The 24,172-nt window shown below is 41.5% G+C and overlaps 1 protein-coding gene across 1 annotated transcript in view; it reads right to left on the minus strand.

Annotated features, from left to right (window-relative positions):
* The window catches only part of ALMS1 (ALMS1 centrosome and basal body associated protein), a 72,516-nt gene extending 53,379 nt beyond the window's left edge, over positions 1-19,137 (minus strand). Inside the window, exons 1-3 of the mRNA XM_042807957.1 lie at positions 19,093-19,137; positions 5,584-5,718; positions 3,756-3,951 (exon numbers count right to left, since the gene is read on the minus strand). Coding sequence (XP_042663891.1) covers positions 3,756-3,951; positions 5,584-5,718; positions 19,093-19,137 — 376 coding nt within the window. The remainder of the gene's footprint in view (positions 1-3,755; positions 3,952-5,583; positions 5,719-19,092) is intronic.
* Between the last annotated feature and the right edge of the window lie 5,035 nt (positions 19,138-24,172).

Below are 24,172 nucleotides of genomic sequence, written 5' to 3' on the forward strand. Positions count from 1 at the left end.
AAGCTTTTGCTTAACTTCAAAACAAACAAAAACCCAAAAAGCAACCTACATTCAAGTAAGATTACACAAGCAGGTACAGGAATAGCAAATTGCAAGTTGAACTTGCAGTTACCTGGAAGCAACACAGGTTTATTTTAAAGTATCACAAGCAATCATGCTATTTGCCTACAACAATTTTGTTTGTGAAAAGAACCTAGCCTGGTGGTGTAGCAAAGGCAGCTTTTGAAGCACCTTTATTCAGCAATTTCAGTTACATCCTGAAAAAGTGAGTCACAGATTTAATAACCTAATGAGCAGGGTAACACTTGATTTTGCAGAGTGAACCTCTAAGGAATAACAATACAAAAAGAAACACTTTGGGCTTAGTAACAGTATTGTTAAGTTATGCGTTTCCAAGGAAGTGTCTGCAAGTATATGCATAAAAAGAGTCAAGGTGGTGTGTCATAAAAGTAAAGAAGAAAGAAAAGCAAGTGTTACCAGCAAGTAAGAAGTTAACAGATGACATTACAGTAAGTTACAGTATACATACACAAAGGTTTGGGCAGGAAAAGTTAACCATTCAATTGGAAATGAGACAGAGCTAACTTTGAAAACCAAAAGTTAACATACAGCGCATGATCAAATTTGATGTTTGAGCATTTAGGAGTTGGGGGGGGGGGGTGGAATCTACATCTGAATGCAACAACTGCTAAACTAAGAGCAGAACCAATGGATAACAGACATGGCTAGGGGTCTCGTGAACAATTGTTTACCATATTAACTTGGATGCATAAGGAAGCAGAAATGCAATAAACTGAAATAACACAACTGAAGTCAGACAAGCAAGGGAAGTGTTCCAGCTTGGGGAACTAAACCAGCCATCGATAAGTCTTGGCTAGTTTGTCTTCCACAGATAGCATACAAGAGAAAGTAAATCACTTCAGCTATATGAGTATTGTTAACTATACATTCCTTAGTTCTGCTTTTGCTGGTTTTGGTTTCATTACATGCACATGTACAAAAAGGGAAAAGTAGAATTCTTTACAGATTAATTGCCACAGCTGAAGCTTGAAGTTAAAAAGCAAGAGGAAAATACAAGCAAATAAAGGTAACAAGGAAAAATAGGTCTGATAGAAGTTGGCTTTATTTCCAAGAGAAAAAAGTTGATCTTGTTGGGGACAGATGTGTTCCCTATGATTAACAGCAATGAGTGAAAAAAGTAAGCAACTCTGTTTCCACCATTTTGAGGATTATAAGAAATTATTACAAAGAATCAGTAATACCGTTTGTGTCTTAAGATGCAGAGAATAATGCTGCATTATAACAAGAAGTTTTCTTTTTCAAAGATGTACTACTACCAGCAGGCTAAAAATTATACCACCCAGAATTGACCAGAATACTCTAACTCCACATGGATGAAAATTAATGTCATCAAGAAAAGGTAAAGGTGAAATATTAAATCTTGGAACTTCTCAAACCAGTCTTTTAACTGTGATGATTAGATGTGAAAGGAAGCAATAGAAATGCTTAGCTTTTCTAAAGTAGAGGTGTTAGAACTGGAAAACATTATTGGCAGTAATATAAATTGCACCCAAATGCAAGTGATAACAATAAGGACTACTAATAGAATATTAAACACTGGAAGTAGTGGTTTATTGCCAGAAAAATATAAATAATCTGAACAGTCATGGCATGGCAGGGAAGAGGGGGCAGAGAAAAACAAAAACTAAGTGCCTAGATTGGTGTAAATTCCAGGCATGGAACACAATACAACCATGTCATTAGGAGAAATAAAAACCAGGATATTTTATGTCAAAAATAAAGATGACTGCCAAATAATAGATGCACAATCCCCACAAGCATTACCAAAAATAATTCATCAGTTACTTTGGATACTTAAAGTGAGAGTCTGATGCATCTCTAACGGTATATTAATAGAGCTAAAAACATGTTATGAAAAATGGAGTTATAACTAATTCATCTGTCCTACAAGAATACAGCCTGAAGAATGCTGTACTTGAATGCAACAACAACTACCTGCATGCAAGCACCAATTAGCAGTTAATGTTTCTCTCACCTATGATACTGGAAACAGCTGCATGCGTGTTCTTTCCCTGTATCAACCCCGGGGGGGGATCACATCAGCAAACTGAACTCCACATGGAAAAAACAGTAATGTCCTTCCTGTGTATATCCAGGATGAAACATCTACAGCGTCCACCCATATCATGCATTAGCTAATCAGAATTATACAGTGTAAAAGAGTGCTACACTGGGATTGATATGGCTGGAACAAACTTACTGGTGAATCACAATAAATAAAGAGCTAAAGTACGAGAAAGTATCAAGTCAGAAAACTCCATATTATGTTAGAAAAGCAACAGCTATTATGCTTAAGCGATGCAGAAACCCTAACTACTCATCACTGGCGTATTATTCTTAAAGGATGCTCACAGCTGTATTACAATCAGGGTTTTAACATCCCACAGGTGGGGTTTTTTTGTATTTCAAATTGCATTGTCAATGATAACACTTATAATACTCTGCACACAGGTTTTTACATGTTAGCTCTATGAATAACACTAGTGAAGATAGCACACCTATTGAAAAAGCACTCTGAGGCCCAGATGACCAATATATTGGAAATAAGCAACACTCATATTAATGTGGTACATTTCAGTAGGGGTATTGTCCAAACCCAGAGAAAAATGTAAGAACTTGTAACAAAGATATTGATATGAATGAAGTAAGAATGTGTGTATAAACTTGTGTTTAAACACCAGAAGAGAGGGCTCATTAGCAGAAGGTCCTGTGCTCTGTCAACTGGAGGATGACAACAAGGTTGCTGCATTTCATATACACATCTCCTCCCTCTGACAGCCCTGCAGGAGAGCAGACTACAGCAAAGCACCACCCCAGGACTCGCTAGCTAGTATGCATCAGCTGTCATGTCACAGGCAAGCTAGACCACTTGGGGGAAAAAATAAAAAAAAAAAAAAAAAAAAAAACCCACATTAAAAAAGAGTTGGTGCTTGTACGTGCAACTAACACCTTCCCCTTCCATGTAGCCTTTGTCATGTTAACTTCCTACATAAGCAAATCCTTTTATCTGTTTGGGTTAAATCTTGAAGTAGTACAGTACTTCTAGCTATAATTCCTCAGTTTTGCCTCTTATCCAAAAAGGAATGCATATACTGATCAGTTAAAAAGCAGCAAGATACTTTTGTAAAAGGCTATTGAAAGCCTCTTAAAACTGTATTTGGACACTACTTTTGGCTACAAAAAAATCCTGTAAGAAGCAGGGAAACACAGAAGCAGTAAACAGTAGTTTGAATATATGAGAAAGGAGTGCAAGCATGCATGCACTCTTATCAACCAGTTTTTCATGTTATCAATAGAATTACAACTACTACTGTATCTACTATTTTCAATTTAACAAATATTTTTGACTAACAAATTAATACAGATTTTAAGAACACAGAAAACTATCAGCTCACCTAGAGAGAGCCCTATTTACTATTAATTCTAAAAGAAAACAAGACTACAGTTTTACCTGAGACCAATGATAATTGGTTTACCTGTAAAAAGACTCAGGGAAGGTACACAAGCCCTCTATCTCATGTTGAAGATGGGCTTTGGCAATAAAATTACACAGAACGTATTTTGTAAACACCAGTTATCACTAAAACAAGTCAAATCCAGGGTATTTATTGATTTAAAAGGAAAAGTAAAATCCTAATTGTTTAGCAGTTAAACAAAAGGCAACTTTGACATACCCAGCAACAAGCCATGTGCTCTATCTCCAGAAGAGTGCCTTCTAGATGCTTCTGCTGAAAGCAACACTCCTTCCTCCAGCGTAGGGAACTCTGTCAGGTCGTTCCTGTCACAAGTCAGGCCAAGCTTTGTCTCTGAGGCAGTAGTTAAACGGCTGGCATCCACTTCTGCTGGAAGCTGATACCATGACTCGATTCCCTAAGAACAGGTGAGGACAAAAAAAGTGCTCAAGCATCAAGGAAGTTTTATAAGACATATTTACAAAGGAAATAATGACTAAGTTGTGAAACAATGGAATTATTGCTTCTAAACTGTATTTCCTATGCACATACTCAATTTTTAATGTAGATGAATTATGATGCTCTGTGAACTGAAGTTCATATCCACAAGTCAGTTCCCGCTACTGCCTAAGTTGTCATCGCCCACTATCTGATCACCAGCCTTTCATCACTTGACTGAAACTGAGCTCCATCGCCAAATCCAGCCACTGAAGAAGACTTTTTCCAAACGAGAATGAAATCTCTCACTCAGGAAGAAAAATCTTGATAAGGACAAATGCTTTAGTAGGATGCTGGACCAATACAGTTCCTGACACTGCATAATAAAGATGGTTTGCATTGTACATCTGGGGAGCAACAAGCAGAACAGTTTCTGATTTATCTTTAAAGAAATTTTCTAGTTATAGAAATTCTGAGTTCACACAGATAATGCCTGAGAACCCTAGCCAATTCTTTGCTGTATTTTAAGAAAAAGACTTTCAGTTCTTGTTCAAATGGAAAGAAGCATCTTTAGTTCACACAATTCATTAAAGAATTTGCATTGGGATTACTGGGGAAGTAATTAAACAGATAAATTTTAATTATAGAAAAGGTACGGACCAGTCTTCAGTGCAGAGAATTAAGAATATCAACCATTCATAAGGCAAACCTTTATCATCAGCATATATAACTTATAATTACATATATGTTAATATAAGCAAGAAAATGTCCCAGTGAATTGGTAGAAGTACAGTACTATCTCTACTTAATAGCTGCAAGCTCTTCTACATTTTGAAATACTACCAAGGTATCAAAAGCTACTTTTCATATAAGAATTTTGCTATATGAACTATAATTTTTTGCACAAGATTATTATAATCATTTGGAAATAGAATTTTTGATCAAGTCAGTCTTTTCAAAACATCTGTGATCTTACGCAATTCTCAGAATAATTAAATATTTAGCAGCATATCCATCAGATAGAACTACTATGACTGTATCATGATGTCAGTACAGTTTGCCTTAATCACATAAGGAACACGTCATTAAAATCAAGGTCTAAAAGTAGTCAGATTTCACATGAACTGAAGCATGGCTCTGTGCTAACATGTAAAACAGCTATTTTGAGGTAGATAGATCTGACAATTTGAGGCAGACAGATATGACAAGTTAAGAGGCAGTAGCAGGACCAGGATTATAGCAAATTACAAACTGAGTACAGATCAAAGATACAGTTGCAAAGAAGACATTACACCGGAAAACATACTAGGTTTATAACAAGAAAACAGCAAGGGGAGAGAAAAATAAATACATAAATAAATAAACAACACACTGAACTTCAGGGGATTCAGTTATGAATGAAAAACGTCAAAAAGCTTTGCAGCACTTGGATCAAGACTAGACTAGAGGACTTGTCAGAATTCACAAGTCCCGTTTTTCTTCAGTTCCAAGATATAGAAACACAGACCTTTACAAAGCAAGGTCAGCGGAGGTCTAAATTATACAGGTAACGCACTCCATATTATTTTCAAACACCTTCAACTACAAGCAAAATAAAGCACAGTACAAGTACCCAGTTAGCAGCAGTTTTCTGACGTATTGCTTCTCCTAGGGAGATCCCACTGGTTACCGACGCCTGGGTTTCACTACTGCTGCGGCTTAAGGATTCCTCTTTCCAGCCACAATGTGGTGGAGTTGTTGCAATAGGCTAAAAGAAACAATATGCGTTTTTAAAAAAGAAAACAGTTTCTTGGTATTTCAACATGTGTACATATTTAAGCAATGGACAATTAAATATATAAAATACTCAAGCCATCCCTAGTGCCAAAAGTTGGGAGTCTAAACTCACCTCAACATACTCAGGCAGTGACCTAAATCCCATCCAGCATCCCAATACTTCACTAAAAGGGCAGGCTCATTTGCCACTTTAGATCCCAAAAAAACAATAAGCATGATTTTCTGCGCATTAGCCAATTATTTCCAAGGGCCAGAAATTAATTTCCTAGTCCTAACCCATGTACATGCAGCTCTGAGTAAATCACAAAATACCAGAAAGACTTATCACTTTGATCGAAGTCAGGTTCTGGCACTTGTCCTGTCTGGTTTATTAACAGTGGTTGTTGGGGTTTTTTAACAGTAATTTTTTTGCTTGCTTTTTATATTTATTATTTTATTAATAACAGAAGGTTTTTACTTATTAATGTTGTAAACTAAATTTTAAAAGCCATCTTATGTAAATATCTTAAAGTAAGCCTAAGTTGATTTCTGTATTATAATTTAGCAATACCTGACATACTTTGAGGGCATGAATTGAAGTTAAATTGGACTTCTGCCTAGAAAAGCAGCTGTAACATTTTTTTTTCCCACGAGGTAGCAGAGGAAGCTGTTCTGAAGTCAGAATTAAAATTTCTGTTCCATAATATCCCATGCCTGAGGTCACAGCAACTGTAAGAGTTTTCCCAAGACAAGACAACCAGCCAGGTTCAAACACAATGGTATATAATTGTGAAAATAGGTATTTCTGGAACATCAAGGTTCAGCCCAAACAAAAGGGTTCCAGGGAATTAGTTAAAAAAAACCCTGGAGAGTAGCACTGGAGAGTATCAGGTACTATTACTAATGCAGCAATTTAACATGAAGCCTCAACCAGAAGGACTAGTAGCTCCCCCACATCTAGTACCCCTCCCTGTCCTCCTCATCTTCCTCATGTCAACTCTAGTTCCAATTTAACTCACCAATAATAACATTTTAAAAAGCCAAGCTAGCCTTGGAGATATATTTTAGTGACCACGCCAGCAAATTTTCATTCAGTAGCACAGATCTACCTTGGTGGACTAAGCATACCATTTGCAACCTTTATCACAAAAAAAGCAAGCCATGACAGTTTTCATGAAGACATTCATTACATTCTAAGAGAAGGAATCGGACACAAACTTAGAGAGAAGTCCAGAACACAGACCTGTTTCAACATAAAAGAAAGATGTCAAATTCCACATTTGAGATTGTTTTCTTTAAATGTGAATATTACCTACTAGATTAGCTAAACTGACACCTGAGCTCTGTTTCATTCTTCTTATGCACTAAAAAGCTGTGAATAAAAGCTTGAGAGTTTTTTTTTTTAATTTATTACAAGACTGCTAATCCAAGAAAGGTGAGTTCACTCTTGACTATTTACGGCACCTCACCTGAATGCGACTTATACAAAACACAACATCTTCAATCCCCCTACAAAAATATACATTACAGCCATCACAGGTTTATCTTTATCCATCTCTTATGTTCCTAAGAAGCCATTCATTCTGCCACGGAGACAGCAAATTTACAAATTTCAGAGATAAGCTGAGGAAAAGCCCTTCAGTTCTGACTCACCTGTTGAAGAGACACCTTAAATAATCACCATCGCAGTGGCTGGGTTGTCTCCTACAGAGAGAGAGTCTAGGCCTTCCCTCTACTTCCCAATTACCAGGCATCTAGCTTATTTTCACACATACTAAGTCTAAGAACATGCAGAGCTGAAGATGAACTGAACTGCTCTTGCCTTTAAAGAGCATTTGGTCAGGAGACTGCTAAGTACCACTGGCAAAGCCTCCCAGGGACTCCCATTCGCTTCAGCCCCGATTCTGCCCTTAAACTTCCTCCCTGGAAACTCCAGCCCACTTCACTTGTAAAATGAGGTTCCAGTCCAAGATTTTTTTTCCTTTCACCCCTTAAACACCCAGTTTTTCCTTTCAAATAAGCCACTTGCTCAAATGTTTGATTACAAACTAAAGAACACCATTGGGGCAACACTGCTGCATTTTTCAGGCACTGTTATAAAAACTTCAACTCTATGTAGTAATCGCAGAAATTTTAGCTTTTGGAAGGACAACAACTTCCAGAATTTCAGTACCATATGCCATCTTAAATCCTTCCATAAAACAGCATCACTGAAATAAAAAAATAACGCAGCCTTCTATGCAGGTCAGCGCTGTCAAGTAAATTACTTGGAATGGCAAGAATATTTTTGTCCGAGTTTAAAAAAGCTATAGCACTCAAAAGGAAGATGTTTATTACTGATGATGTGTAAATCACGCCTATGAAACTAGGACTCAACTAGGCAGAAACTACTCTTCCAAAATAATTCCCTGCACAAAATAAGTTTGTTTGAGCTTTGTTTTGGGACTAAAGATAATAATTGTAGCCTTTATGCATATATTCAGTCACTATTGCATTCCCCTAGTTCCTATTGTTCATACTAATCAAGTCATTAAAAGAAGCAGCACTGAAGTGTATGTGACAATAACTCTGAAGGCAAAGCGTTCCAGTAGCTATTTGGTAATTTAATTAAGGCCTATTATTGAAAATTTGTTTTTACAATATGCATCTTCAGAAAAGGGCAATTTTATTAGTCCATCTGGAAATTAATAGCATTAGGTAAGGGACCTATAGTGTGATTAGAAAACTAATTCCAAAAAAAAAGGTCCTGATTTTATTTAGATATGCTGAGCATAGCTAATTAAGTGGGTGTTCTAGAGGCTATCAGGAGGGATGAGTAATGACAGCATTCAAGATTCACACAATGAACAAAAGACTAAACAACCAAACTGCACATTATTCTTCATTCTCCCCTTTAAAATGACCTTCAGTAGCCTATGGTGAGCAACTCCTCTCAGAATCGTTTCATTACTGATATACCTATCAGCCACTTCAATTATAATTCTTTTCCTAGGCTTCAGCAGCTGCATGGCAGATTTCCCTCACTCTGCCCACCGGTATGCCAGAGGAACCACGTTGCATGAAGACAACTCTTCAGTTCCCAAACCCTACCGATTAATGTGCTTTCAGGAAAAAAAAAAAAAAAAAAAAAAAAAGAAAAAAAAAATTGACCTGTCAACTTAAAATATGACCGAGGTAGTAATTTCATTAAACCATACAGCCAAACTCTGAATTTCAGCCTTTTCCTGTACAGTTTCAATGCACCTGAAATGACACATTCTTTGTCACAACACTGCAAGAAAAATAACAAAGTACATCATCTGAACAGTTTTCTTCTACATCTTCATCTTTTACCAAAATTTTTCATTATAGAATGAAAAAAAAAAAAAAAAAAAAAAAAAGCACAATTCACTATCACATGAGGTCAGCAAGAAACTTCCTTGGAGAGAGAATTTAACTTGAACAAGTCTTGGGCAATGGGGATAAAATGAGAGTACAGAAGGATAAAGTGCAACTGAGTTTCCACTTTGTGAAGATTTCTTTCCCAGAAGTACTTCCTCCTCCCAAACGCTCCCTTACCACTTAGAGTTTTCAAACCCCATTCATTTTGCATTAGAATTTGGAATAGGTTCGACCAGTCTTATTTTGGGAAAACAGAGCCAAAGACGTATCATATGCAGATTTCACAAGAAGAAATTGGTAGAGAAATGCTAATGAGTGATGATGCGATTACTACAAATAGCAATATTCTAGAAGATTCAGAGTACAATTATATCCAGAGCTACCAAAGGCTCAAATACTCAGTCACACAGAAGAGCAGGAAGGAATCGAAGTAGTATTACTATTGCTGAGAGTACTTACATAGCGCCTTTTTTCATAAACACTGATTCACAGCACTACTTTAGAATGTGCATGATAAATATTTATCCTCCTTTTAGTAGGCACAGAGAACTCAGTGTACAACAATACGGCAAATCAGCAGCAGAGCCAATTCCCTGAGTAGTCTGATCTGACCATAATGCATCTCTTATTTGATGCTCTAAAATTTCATCCGTCTTTGTCTGTAGGTTACGAGCGAAAGTCAAAAAGAACACCTACAGCATCACAAGCCAAGAAGATTAAAGCACGAATGTGAATGTGAGATAAAATATGAAATAAATGTTTGTATCACAATTAAATATTATTACATCCTTCACCTATTTTAATATTTCATGTAAGTAGCTGTTGTCATTGTCACAGTGATGCTATAGCATCATGAACATGAAAAGTGGTCTGCATAGTGGCAGAACTGTTGAGAAAAAATAGTTAGCATCAATTCTTGTTAAAACATAAATTAAATGATTTTACAGCACACACCTCCCTGATCTAAACAAGAAACATACTTTTTTGTTTAAGTAAGCAGGAAAAAAATATGACAGAAAAGAAAAAACACTCATTGTTAGTCTCCCAACTCCATCCAGGTTTACTAGCTCCAATTTCCAGCTCACTGTTTGCCAGCGTTTCTTATCAAAATGCCCATAAACTACTGATCTGTCTGCAGTGCTACTGGGGGGTGGGAGGGGAAGAGAACTGGAACTGCAGGGAGGGATATGAAGCAGGACCCCCGAGAAAGGAATATACTTATAATTTGTGAAACACGCTCCTTAGAAAACATCAGTAGCATTCAACCCAAGCAATCTCATGTGAAAGAAACAATTCTCATCAATGTCTGATTCTTGCAAGAAGACAACCATCCCGAAAAAAAACAGCCACCCGATAAACCAAAAGCTCTACAAATCCAGAGGCAAACCTACCACCCCAGCTTCAGAGCAGCCCACCTAGCAAATGCTCAGTGAAACCAATACAGTTACCCATTCCAGTCCCGCTATTTAAATCATTCAACTCTCGCACATCATCACAAGAACGTCTGTGTTTCTCTCAAACTGTATTAGTTGAACCAATACATTCCATAAAATCTTCCCAGAAAAACCTAAGACTTCTTTGAAGGAAATTTCAAAAGGGCAAACTCCAAAGAAAAGGAAAAAATGCAAGTTTTACACAACTGCCTTTGTCCACAACTATATATATCCAAATTCTACGCTCTGAAATCAAGAAGAATCCAAAGCCAACCATGCTTGAGACACTGAAGTAACAGGAAGACCTTAAGGGAAGACAATCACCCTCTGAAGTCAAATACTTCCCACACCATTAAGATTCTCCTGCTGGCACCCAAGATTTGTGTTTTCAGATGACAAATGCCCCAGCTCAAAGCAGCAAGGCGGAAGGCCCACACACTCACCAGCTGTAGTTTCTCGTGCTTGCATACATAAGGCTGTGCTATGCATTTAGCATTGCTCTTTAAAGGAACCTGACATGGCATTAACTAAATACCATAAAGGAAATAATCTCTCCTTTTCAAAGACAGCCAAGTCACTAGGAGCTCATGGGATAGCAGCTGGGAGGAAGCAAATGGGCAACAGCACATTCTGTTTCATTATTTCATTTTTAATCCTCATACCAAAAGAGCAATATTAAAGAAACGGCACAATGGAAGAAATCTGGCACATATTAGTACGGTGTGTACCAGGGTACAGGGTACATAACAAAGCAGTTGCAAGCAAGAAATAAGTTAGGATTTACTAAATTAGTATAATCATCTCTGAGGGCTTCCATATAATTAAACTCAAATGAAGAAAATTTAACAAGGTTTTTCTTCCTGAAATCCAATACATCAAAAGTTAGCTTTTACTGCTAAATACATAATGAGAGGAAAAGACAAAAATAAAGCTGAACAACTACAACCACCTCCACACAACAGTGCCATTAACTTAAATGGTAGGAACAGCAGCTCCTGTTTGGCATTCTTAACTGATGCTGCATTTCACAGAACGAAATACGAACATTTCTCAGTTTTGAACTACTGGATGTTTGAATATCCAGGCTTAGCGCTCCTTACTTTATTCTGACCCACAAAACACTGAAAATATCCTAGTGAAAATATCATTCAGTAGAACACAGCACAACAAAGAACAAGATCTAGAGAGATATGGGAAAGAGAACTCCCTAGATGAGCAATTCCAACAATCTGATCTTCCCGAAACATCAGAAATACACTATAATTTCTTCCAAAAACTTCATTTCATCTCATTTCTCCCTCCTAAAAATCAGAGATATCTGGCCAGGTTAATTCAGTATAAAACTGTGTTTCAGTTTCCTTATCCACCTGAACATGCGGCTGCAAAATCATCAACCCTGCAAAACCAGGCAGCAGAGTTCAGGACCAACATCAGCGAGCATTTATACCAAATTAAGGTTGTCTTAGTTTGGGCTGAAATAGAGTTAATATTCCTTTTCAGGGACTAGATGAGTGCTGTGTTTTGGATTTAGCTTTGGGTTTGGTATGGGAAAAACGCTGATAGCACACTGATGTTTTCAGCTGCTGCTGAGACTTCAAGGACTCTCTGGCTCCCCATGTCCTGCCCGTGCGCAAGGGCACAGGGATCAGGGAGGGAGCACGGCCACAGCACCTGACCCAAACTGGCCAGTGAAATATTCCATATCATGGAACGTCATGCTCACTATATAAAGGAGGGGTGGTTGGGAAGGAGCTCTCTGGCTTCCGGGATTGCGACTGTGGGATCTTGGTATCTCGGGGTCGCTGGCCGGGAACGGGCTGGATATTGGTCAGTGGGTGGTGAGCAATTACGCTGTACATTGCCTGTTTATATATTTCTTTTTGTTTTCCCCCCATCATCGTTATTGTTCTCGTTTTATTGCCATTATTAAACTGTTCTTATCTCAGCCTGCGTGTCTCCCTTCACCCCTCTAATCCCCTCCCCCGTTCCCAGGAAGGGAGGGGGAAGGGAGGGTGATTAGCTGCGGGGGTCGGTTGCCGATCAGGCCCAAACCACAACAAAGGTGATCACATAACAGTGCTAGAGGTAGATCCCACTCTGAACTTGTCTTTGCTGGATTTCATCTTGTTAACTTCAGGACTTATTTTTCCCCACTTTGTCAAGAGCATTCCCGATCCTGATATAATTTTCCAAAGCATTTGTCGCTTGCCCCAGCACTGCCTTATCTACTTATTTTCTAGGTCTCCCCATCTACTAATCGTGCTATTCATCAATGAAAACACTTAACAGGAATGAGCCAGGAAACCACATCAAAAACTATACCTGAAATGCCTTCCAAACCTCCTCGGTATTTTCTTAGTTTGTCCCAAGGTCAAAAACTCTTCTGAGGTCACCATACAATGATACTCTGCCATCCTTTTAGCTACTAGATCACTTACCCACTCAAAGATGATAATTAAATGGGTTTGAAATCAATTGTTCTTAACAGTCACACTGGATATAGTCTTAGCAATTTATTTCAAGTGGTTTCAAATAGTTTGCTCTAAATTCTTGCACTTCTGTGCTTTTATCACCTACTCCTAGTGGATAAACAAGCATACAATATAAAAACCACAATTAGTGAATAATTAAATAAACATTTCATATTTCAGACAGGCATGAATTTGACTGTCTGTAGACACAATTAGTTTTGAATACAGATGCAGCAAAGTCACCATCCTACAAACCCCAGGTGCATTTGCTGAATAACTGGACCCAAAGGATGCATGACTGAAATCCTTTCCCTGGAGGGCTTTCCAGCCTGCAGCAGGGCTTTCTCCCGGGTCTGGGAAGCCTTCCGAAGCAGAAGCAAGTGTGCAGTGCAAGCCTCATGCCACTTGGAGTCAGCAACCCACTGCTGCAGGGCAAGGTCCTTCCCAGCTGTGGGGAAGGAACAAAGGAACATGGAGAAACAGGCACATATTTACCCATTAAAACATGGAATTGGCCCCTGCGTCCCTGAAGATTAATGAAACAATTCTGCCAGGATACAACGAATGTAGGTCACACTGTCTTATACCTACCTGCTCATCTCATGGTGCAATTATCAGCTTGTAATAAACGGTCAGCTTGTAATGAACAGGCAAAGCAACTGTAGTGCAAAAGCACTTCAGAGGCTACATGCAAACTCAGAATTCCCTTAATGCTACGTAAATGCAACTGCATTTCACAATAACCCAACAATTTAATTTATCATGGCTTTATAGTCGGTATCAACCCTACTTTGTGTGTCAGAACACAAAGTAAAAAAAAAAAAAAAAAAAAGTCTCATTCAAATGCAGAATAAGTTTTTGACATCAGAGATTTTTTTTTTGGCCAGAAGCCCAGTGCCATAAATTGTATGAAAATTTTTAGTATTTATGCCCAGCTACTGAAATGAATAACAAAATTCTCATTGTCTGCAAATAATTCATCACTGGAAGTTTATATATGAACGTACCAGCAAATAATATAGATATCAAAACTATTATTCAGAAAAACGTAACAATGATTTGGTGCTGTCAGGTATGAGAAACACAGATTATGTAAACTGTACCTTGTGTTTTCAATAAGGACTGGTGTGCTAGCAGTACTTTTCAGACCCACACCATTCCCTCCTGGCACCAAGGCACCACCAACCAGTATATCAGGTACTGTGTAAATTCTGAACCGTTTTATTACTTTTGTGCAACAAACGCTGGACAAGAGAGATCAGAACCAGAGCAGCAGATCTCAAATAAAACAAGAGAAGATTCATGACACAGTAAACTGTGAGGGATGTGCTAAAAGCATTCCAGAAAGGTAACCTGTATATTTAGACAATATATACTGATATTACAAAGATTGCTAGCACATCATTTTGAATCTCTTAAAAATAGTAGTTGCAACTGTCAAGTTTATAACATCAATAGCTTGATGGTGTATCCTAAAACGACGAGTGGCAAATTAATCATTGCTGATCTGCAACAAGTCTGCTTATTTTCTGCTCAGTTTGCTAGGAAAGTAAGGCTTCCAAGGCTGACTGCACTCCATTCACAGTCACACCTCAGCCTTGGGCACTGTAAGGCAATCTGAAAGCTGATTACTGTAATACACGTTAATGCCTGAAGCAGAAGTTTTACTCCTGTAATCACAGCGTAACTGAGGTCGGAAGGGATCTCTGGATGTCACCTATTCCAACCTCCTGCTCAAAGCAGGGCTAACTTCAAGGCTAGATCAGGTTGCTCGGGCCTCATCCTCTCAACGTGTGACTATTTCCAAGGATGCAGGCTCTACCTTCTCTGCAGGGCCCTGGGCCACCACTTCACCACCTTCCTCATCAAAAAATTACTTCCCCCTCTCCAGTTAGGATTTCTCCTTTACTGTAACACATCACCGCTGCTGCTTCTCCTGTCACCGTCCACCTCCAAGAAGAGTCTTCCTCTGCCTTCTCTAAACCCTCCTTCTGGCAGGGAAGCCCCACTGCCAGATCCTCACACCTTCAGCCTGCTCCTCCTCCTCCTCCCTGGGCCAAACCAACCCAGCCTCCGCAGCTTCTCCTCATGCACCACGGGCTGCAGCCCCCTGACTGTCTTGGTGGCCTCCACCAGCCTCGGGCCACTTTGTTGACCTCTCTCTTGTCCTGGCAGCCCAGAACAGGAGACAGGATCCAGCTGTGGCCAAGAAGAAGGAATATTCAGTTCCCTCCAGCTTCCAGTTATGCTCTTATTAATGCAGCCCAATGCACAGCAGGCCTTCATGGTTGCAAAGCATGAGCTGTCAACTCACATTCAATTTGCTGTCCGCCAGGTCCTCAGGCTCATCTCTGAAGGGCCACCAGCCAGTACTGATGTACGGAGACTTTCTTTCTCAACAAGCAAGACTCCACATTTTTCACAGTTAAAGGTCACGAGACTCCTCTTGAGCCATTAATCCAGCTTGACAAAGTCCCTGTGAATGGCAGCCCTGTCCCCCGGTATATCATCCACTCCCTCCAACTTGCTGTCATCCACAGTCTCGATGCAAGTGCATTCACACCATCCACCTGGGTCACCAGTGATGACATTACACAGCATGAGCCCAAGGACTGACCCCGGAGGAATACCACCAGTTAGATATTGAACAGTTGACTAGGCTAACTGGGTAGTACTTCTTCAGGGCCTCTTTCCTTCCCCTCTTGAAAAAAAGAGCATAACATCACTCTTTTTGCAGTTATAACAAATATCTCCCAGTCTTCACAACCTTCCAAAGATGATAGAGAGGGGCCTTTCAAGACATCAGCCAGCTCCACCACTACCCTCAGATACACTCTGTCCAGCCCTATGCACATGTGTATGTCCAGTCTACCTAAGCAGACACTTTTCTGAGCCTCCACCACCCCAGGCACTACCTCTCACCCACAAGCTCTTCTACTAGGCACACAGAGTAAGAAGGAAGTTTTAAAAAACGTATGAGTTTATCCCTTTTTTCTTTGCAACCGAAGCTGGATTCCTCTTTCTGTTAATTCAGAACTAATGATTTGGGGTTTCATAGAATAGCTCAGTTGGAGCAGATCTCGAAAGACCATCTGGTCCAACCTCTCGTGGGAAATGGAACCTAGATGAGAGTCTAACTTCCAAGTATAAGAACATACTAAATTCCTAATATGTTAACACTGCTACAGCACCTTCAGCCATCTAACAGCTAATAATCAAACCTATTAACTTTCCTCCAAGTACCAACCTCTTCTCTACTTATTGCAAATAAAGAAACAATTTAGTCTCACACAAGGTAGCTTAGCTGTCCAAATCATAACTCCAACAGTGTTCCTGAATGCTTTTACATAATGAGAAAGCCAACTCCTTCTTTACCTTCTCAGCTTTGGACCACTGAAAAAGCATTGAGTATCCCCTGATTTTTATTGGTTTTTGTTTGTTTGTTTAGATCGTACCTACAAGAACTGCAATTTGCATTGTACTGTCCTCTGAGTTTTAAGAAAATGCTTATTCCTTCATCCTTTCCACACTAAATTACCATTGAAATAAAAGGTACCCCTGTCAGTAAGTACCTTAGTTTGATGTTTCTACCTAGCTTTCAAAAAGAAAAAGGAGAAAGAAAAAAAATCTATTAATGATGGGCTTTCTGGAATGTAGCCATCAATTTGAGCATTTAAGAATAAGAACCAAAAACTTGATGCTCCTGCATCTTATTTGTAATCCTTACTCTTAGGTAAATCTAGAATCAAAAAGTTTGCATGACGGCTTAAATCATCCTCCTAGTCAAAAATAAACTAAAAGAGGAAATGGACAAAGTATTTTCACTGATAAAACAAGAAATAGCATCAACAGTAAAAAGTATCACTATGCTGGTTACAGAATTTCTTCCCATTCTTACAGTTTGATGACAAAAGTTCCATAATGCCTTCAAAATATCATAAACTGGCACTTGCCTGGAAGATACAGTCCCAGTCTCTCTTCAGTAAGCACAAACTTCAGGTAAGAGTTGAGTAGATGTTCCTTAAGCCAACTGTAACCGCACTTAACAGTCCACTGCCTAGCTGCGCTGGTTTGCTGTCTGTTGGAATAGGTGACAAAGCAACACAGAGGCAACAAGAAGTAACCAGGGCACAGCAGTACAGGTCACTTCTTTTGATAGGTAACCTGGGACTTGCTGATTGATATGGCGCTCGTGACGCTTCAGCCTTCCATGTCACAAGCTACAGACACAGGTTTTTAGTGTTACTCTCTCTTTGTCAATTGAAATTACTGATAAAATAGTCTCTTGCAACAGCAGTATACAATAAGAGCACCCATCCTACAACAGAGAGAAGATCCACCTGGCCTACTATATCTCTGCACCTGCATCCCCCCTGACCCAGAAGCACAGCAGTACACTAGCAACAAGCTTGGCTCAGCTCCATCTGGTATTCCCAGAGCTCAGCTCTGGTTGTCAAAGCAGCAGTTAAACCACAGGGCAAAACAAACACAGAGAAGGCAGGAATGGCCACCGTAAAACAACAAAACCTGACACCCAAAAAGGATCAGAATAAACTGAACTGTGATGAATATCGTGAAGGTAGAACAAGGAGCAGGAGGCAAGTTCACTGGTCTGTAACATCACATACAACTTAGAGTCGTAAAGTTAACTGTGAAATTTGTCTGTAAATCAGCATTCAAATGAATTTAATTTCTACTGGAATATATACAAGACTACACAGTAATGCCAAGAACCATCCCTTCTATTCCATAGCAAATCAGCCTTCCTGAAAACATATGGTGGAGGTCCTTCAGCACAAGGCCTTTAGGAACTGAATTAAGACTACATTATCCTTTAACATGACATATTTATTCACACAGGGGTTTCCATTCTTTGTTTTAGTTTCTATTATTTTTCCTGATAAGATTCAAATCTGTACCAATCCATGGTTCTTCCCAGGGAACGTTTGTAAAAATTGATACAGCATCTACTACTAGTTGCCATTTGGCTCTTGGGCCTCTGAGCTCCTTCAAAGATCTGGGACAAAGCTCTGGAGTGATCACCGCCTTGTAACTTTTCATTTTGGGTTGCCCTTTTATACCTTTCCTAATACAAAACTGTGGACATGACATTCATAAGCATCTCCAGACCCAAGTGTCCAACATCAGCTGTTCAAAGCACCCTGCACAAAGATGCCTCCCAACAGTTTGCAAGAGTCAGAACTTGTGCAGGTTCTACAAGCCCTTTACACTTCTGGAAACCAGCATGAAAACAGCGGGACAGTTAAGAGCAGGTGCCAGAACAGCAGGAACAGGACAGAAGGAAACGTCCCAATGCTCTCACAAGGGGCAAGTTCAGGAAGACATTGATTCCAGTACACAGAGGTGGCAGGATGTGATGGGACACCCAGGATCTCCAGAGACCTCCTCCTCCCTGTCTTCAGCACTGATACGAACACAGCAAAGGGCACAGAGCTGTGTGTGAGCCCTTCTAGGGCATGAACGGCTCTATGGGGCCACTCCAGCCCCACTGGCCATGGCCTTCCAGGGAGAGTTAGTGACCAAGCCAACTGCCTCCCCAGAGCAGAATAATGCACAAAGGAAACAGGACAACTACACACACCCCCTCTTCCCAGTAGGGGAGGAGGAATGAGGACAGCTTCAGCCACCCTTCTCCCAGGGATGAATGCAAGGAATGAAGAGGGATCAGGCCAGTCACAGCTCCCCTTTCCTCCAGGGCAGGAGGAGTGTGTGGAGGGGAGGCCGCTCAGGTCATCTACATCCTCACCGCCCCCCACCCCAGCTCTCCCTTTTTCTGGGGGTGAACCAACCAGTGATAGCCCCTTCTGGGGGCAGAAGGTGAGATCAGGCCAGTTCCCCCTGCTCGGGTGGGGAGAGGGAGAGAGAAGCATGAGGGAGAGAGAAACATGAGGGAACCAGCCTGTGTGTGTGTCGTCCCGTGTCCTGTCCCGTCCCCCGCTCCCCGTCCCCCCGTCACCCCCCCACACACACATAAGGCCGGAGACGGAGCTGCTCCCGTCTCCCTGCCACGTTGCTCCCAACAGCTGCCTGCCCGAACCTCTCCGCAGATCCCGTACTCACAGCAACCCGCTCCTCTTCCTCCTCCTCTTCCTCTCCCGGCTCCATGACGGCAGCCCCCCCGCCCCTTTTCCCCTCACGGCGGCCGCCCCGGGCCCGCGGCGCTAAACCGGCCCCTACTGCGCATGCGGCGCCGCCGCCCCACCAACCCGCCCCGTCGCTAGGGTCTCGCTCCCGTTTCTGCGCATGCGCGGGCGGGGGCGGGGGCGGGGCGGGCGCCGCCGCGCGGCGGCTGAGGGAGCGCGCGGCGGCGTTTTGGCGGGCTGGGGCGGCCGCGGGTTGTAGGGCGGGAGGGCCGGGTGTCCACACACCAAACAGCCTCCAGCCCCTCAGCCCTTTCCTTCTCGCCTCTCATCCGCCGCGTCCCAGAGGTCTGGGGCGGGTAGGGGCATGCTGCGGGGGAAATTTCTGTAAGTGAGAGGTTTCTCGGATGAGCGAGGTGGCTGCGCGCTTTAATGCCTGTGGCGGGGAAGCGTTTCCCCTGCTCTTCTGTGCCAGTCGGCCCGTAGAGAGGCGATACCCCGCCGTGGTTAGCTCTGGGGCTTGGTGGTGGGCGAACGTTAAAAATCTGGTGGCAGGCACTTTGGGATGGTGTTGGTGCGGCCGGGGGAATGAGACGCAGTTTTCCTGGGTAGGAAATCCATTCTGCCAACTCAAAACTCTCACCCAGCACGGACCATTCTTGCAGTCAGCAAAGGGACTGGCCTCGAGTTTGGGGGAGATACTCTGCTGCCAGGGTAGGCAGAGAAGCTGAGATGAACCTCTGCCAGGACCCTTTTAGTCCTTGGTGTCAGTGGGCTCCCTGCAGTCAGTCATTGCTTCCTTTTGGGTACCATGAAAGAAGAAGGAGCTCCACTTTTCCCCTGACACATCCATAATGCTTTTCCTGAGGCATTCAGTACAAGTGCAGAATAACATTTTACGTTCCAACTGGTTGTCAGCAAGGTCAAGGAAGGAATTTCCCCCTAAAATCTTGATCGCCCAGCTGTATTTTATTTACTAACCCTTCCTCTAAAGCACAGAGAGCAGGTACAGTTGAAGCTGGACCTGCAGAAGATGCAGATCGTTGATCCATCAAGGTACTGACAGTCCTTCCCCCATGGCTCAAGCAGTACGGAGGAGTGAGAGGAGTCTCCAGGGTCATTGACTGCAGCTTCACGATCCGTGTTTCACAGGCAGACATCGTTTAATCTTTCATAAAGTTATTGAGCTCCTTCTCAAAAGCAATTAAGTTTTCCTGGTGTTGGTATAAGCAATATATCCAGCTGTCCATATGAATATAGCTCCAGACTGCCCACCTCCCTGCATATAAGACAATAAATAACTGCACCAGTTTTCATTCTCTACTAAGCAGAGAGAAGCTGAAGTAGACTGAAAAATAAAGGCGCCTCCATAACATTTTCTGTCTCCTGAGTTATTTATTCTCCTCGTAGCAGTTATCTGCCATGTATGCAACGTAACATCTCCCAAAAGGCAGTGTACGTTCATTTTTGTCTGCGTTGATTCTGCAGTGAATGGGGTGTTATTTTTCAGCACTACATAAATCGGAATGCTAAAGTACATCAAGGCAAACGTTCCTTAAAATAATTAAAATGCTGACAAGAAAATGCAGCTTTATATCCAAACCCATCTCCTATTACAAAACGCAGTTAAATTTGCTGGTCTCAGCCTATCCTAGTCCTTGTTTATACACATCCCCCAAAATCATCACCTAATAATTTACGAGTGAGGCTTAAGAAAATAACCCATATCCGGGTGCATGCCTGGTCTGACCGGGTGAGGAAGAGAAGAGGCAGCAATACAAAGGTAAATAACGGCCGCAAGAAGCAGCAATCCCATACTTGCTTTCCTGGGAAGTAGGAGGAATAGCCTGCTTGATTTCAGTGCCATTTCCCCCTAATTACAGCGGTGCGAGGGAGAGCAGAATTTAGCCCGTACGTTGTAGCGCTAATAACAGTTCCAAATGTCATCTGTGAGAAAGCTTGCCATTTGCTTTTCTCTGCTGCAAGTGACTGAAGGGCTCTTCTTGTCATACAATACAGAAATTCTGTCATTCCCTTTATTTTTAGAAGAGCAATTCACAGGCAGAGAGGGGAGGAGGAAGGGTTTTCTGAATGTTTATCGCTTACACATCATACAGGAAGCTGTTCACATTCTTTATTAATTTTCTAACAATATCCAGAGACTTACTCAGTCTGAGATGTAATATGCTAAAATCCTTTCCAATAAAATGTCACCTGAAATGAAAATTTAAGAGGAGTTTTTAAAAAGGCCATTGCTATGGAAGATTTTCAGAGCGAGCGAGGCCTGACCAGCCCTGCCTGGTTCAGCTTCCCCCAAAAATCTGTAAAGCCCAAGGGCTTTTAAAGGCAAAATTTAATATATTAAGATACAGCAATTGATTAATATGCTAATTCCAGAGGAGAATATAAAATACAAGTGTCCCTCATGACTGCAAATATTTTAGAAAATGGAATATTTAAAAATCAAGTCCTGGCTTGTGCCAATAACATGTTCACTGCCAAGCTTTTGACGTCGGGATTTTCTACCTAGCACAAAAGCACCCAGGCAGCAGAGGACTCTGGATGTGACCTCAGTGGCAGTGTTTCATAAAAGCAGATCTACAGTCCTGTGCATATTACAACGTGTTAATTAAGAGTCTCTGTCCCTTACCACAGCTGATAGTACCAGGCAGCCTGAGAGGATAAAAAGTGATCTATGAATGGTGGTGATATCCTCAGTGACTGCACTTTTTAACCAACCTCTTGGCACAGCCAGCAAAGTACTAAAGTATTTTTCAAGTATTTTGCCAAAGATCTAATTGAATTTTCAGGCTTTCAGATTTGCATGCACTGAGGTAGTTGAAAACCCATAATTATTGGGATCTGGTCAACAAGCTGTTCTGGAAAATCTCAGCTGTTGTAATATTTGTGTGTTTCAGTATCAGGTATCTCAACAACACTTACACCCAACAGAGCCGGCTCCACTCTGTCTTTTCCTGGTTTGTGTTTGAAAAAATGCATGTGGTTTAGGGGGAGACACCCAGGCAATCTCTGCATCTAGTCTTGATTAAACAATAAAAAAAAAAAAAAAAAACAGAGGGAAAAAAGCAAGTAAGTGAAGATAAAGTGTGTCAGTGGGCAGAAGGGTGGGCAGCAAGGAGAAAGAAAGTGCTCATACACGAGAAGACAGATTTAAGTAGGTGATTCAATTAGTGAAAGGACAGTGGGAGTGCGCCATTAAAAGAAGAGCTGAAATGTGTCTGTGTTAGTGCAAGTGAAGGAGTTCAAACTGCAGATGCAGGACATGAAACCAGGTATTAGGATAACGATGCTAATAATGAGTTAGAGCTCATGATTAAAGCACAGGCACCAAAGAGTCAGTGCTGCTCGGGAATGATGGAAATAAATGTATGAATGGGGAGGGTGCGCGACGTGCTGAGGTTTAGTAGGCTGGAGATATAGGAGCTGGAGCCAGTGGACAAGAACCAGTGTAGGTCAACATGACTTTGAGGAAAGCGGGAAAAATATTTTTCTCCTTGCTGTCTACGCTGGTGCTAACAGTCTGCCATAAGTACTGAAATACTGTTGGAGAAAGAAGGAGTGTTTATTAGCTGATTCTGTCTAAATCAGATTGAGGGATAAACAGAATCTGGGTTTAACTGCCGTTTCTAATCTCAAAAGAGCAAATCAGGATTAAATCCAGAAAACTGTTTAATGAGATAGAATGATTTAAGGAACTTGGGCCCAGCATCACTCCACCAAACCTCAGGCAGCTAACTGGGGTATCTGAGCTGGGATGACAGTTGCCTTGCAGTCCCTAACAAGGTATAGGGTCACAGACTGGTTTGGGTGGGAAGGGACCTTAAAGCCCCCCCAGTGGCACCCCCTGCCCCGGGCAGGGCCCCCTTCCCCCAGCCCAGGGGGCTCCCAGCCCCGTCCAACCTGGCCTTGAACCCTTCCAGGGAGGGGGCACCCACAGCTGCTCTGGGCACCCTGGGCCAGTGTCTCACCACCTTCATTATAAAAAAAAAACAATTCAGCGAGCCTGTGATCCACTCTCTGAGACTACGTGGTCCCTTCCAGTGACCCCAGAAGGTGCCTAGGATAACTAAACACCTAAGTTGGGTATTCTGGTAAAATGCTCAAAATTAGGCTAAGTATACCCAAGTTTTAGGGATCCGAATGTGGAGAAAGCTCGACATTTCTTTTTGTCAGTGGTGTGTGAGTTGTTTAAAATTTTATTGCTTATACAGGGAGAAAAACTGAGCATCAGGAGGCTCTGGACCTGGTGAGAAACAACCTCAAAGAGGGTACTGGGAATAAACAGGGACCCTAAGAGAGTGATCAAGAGGACCCATCACCAAAAAAAGCTTTATCTTAGGGGTCAGAAAGCTTAGGGTGCAGTTAGGAATGTGAAAGGCTAAGCTGGGATGAGGAAAGGAACCCTGATGCCTTCCTCCCAAAGAGTGGGTCATGCCAAGCCCCTGATTTTGAGCAAAAAGAGAACATTTTAGTCAACCTGTCTCCAATGACCCAAAGTGGGCTGATACTGCTGCTGCAGAGTGTGCTGTTTATCTCCAGCCCAACCAACAAGCAGACAGTGCAGCTCCTGCAAGTATCGCAGTCACAGATTCGGGACTGGTGTCTTGACTCATATCTTATGCAATCCTTCTCCTCACCAGGAAGCGAGAAAGAACCTATTAAATCTGCCCACACAGCGTCTCTAATGCCTGAGCTGAAAGTGGTAGGAAATTATGATAGATGTATAGAGCCCTTCCCCAGGTTTCAGGCAAATCAGGGGAAAGTTCCTTTGGAAAAATGTACAGCTAATTATGGATTTTCCAGCTGCGATAACGTATGGCGGTCTAAGTCTTTCTTTAATTAAATCAGAGGTTTACAACTGAATGCTTACATTTCTGGTAGGAGTCTGTAGGGAGTAGCCTTTGAATTGGTAAATCGGCTGCCTGAATAAACCACTTGTCAAGCTAAAATGGTACGTTCGTCGAGTTACGTGCTAAGTTTAAACAAGAAAATAAACAAGTGAATTTAGTGGGGGATAAAAAATGGCAAAGTGGCAGTGC

Source organism: Tyto alba, unplaced genomic scaffold (assembly GCF_018691265.1).
Source record: "Tyto alba isolate M040663 unplaced genomic scaffold, T.alba_DEE_v4.0 Super-Scaffold_6, whole genome shotgun sequence".
NCBI classification, from domain to species: domain Eukaryota; kingdom Metazoa; phylum Chordata; class Aves; order Strigiformes; family Tytonidae; genus Tyto; species Tyto alba.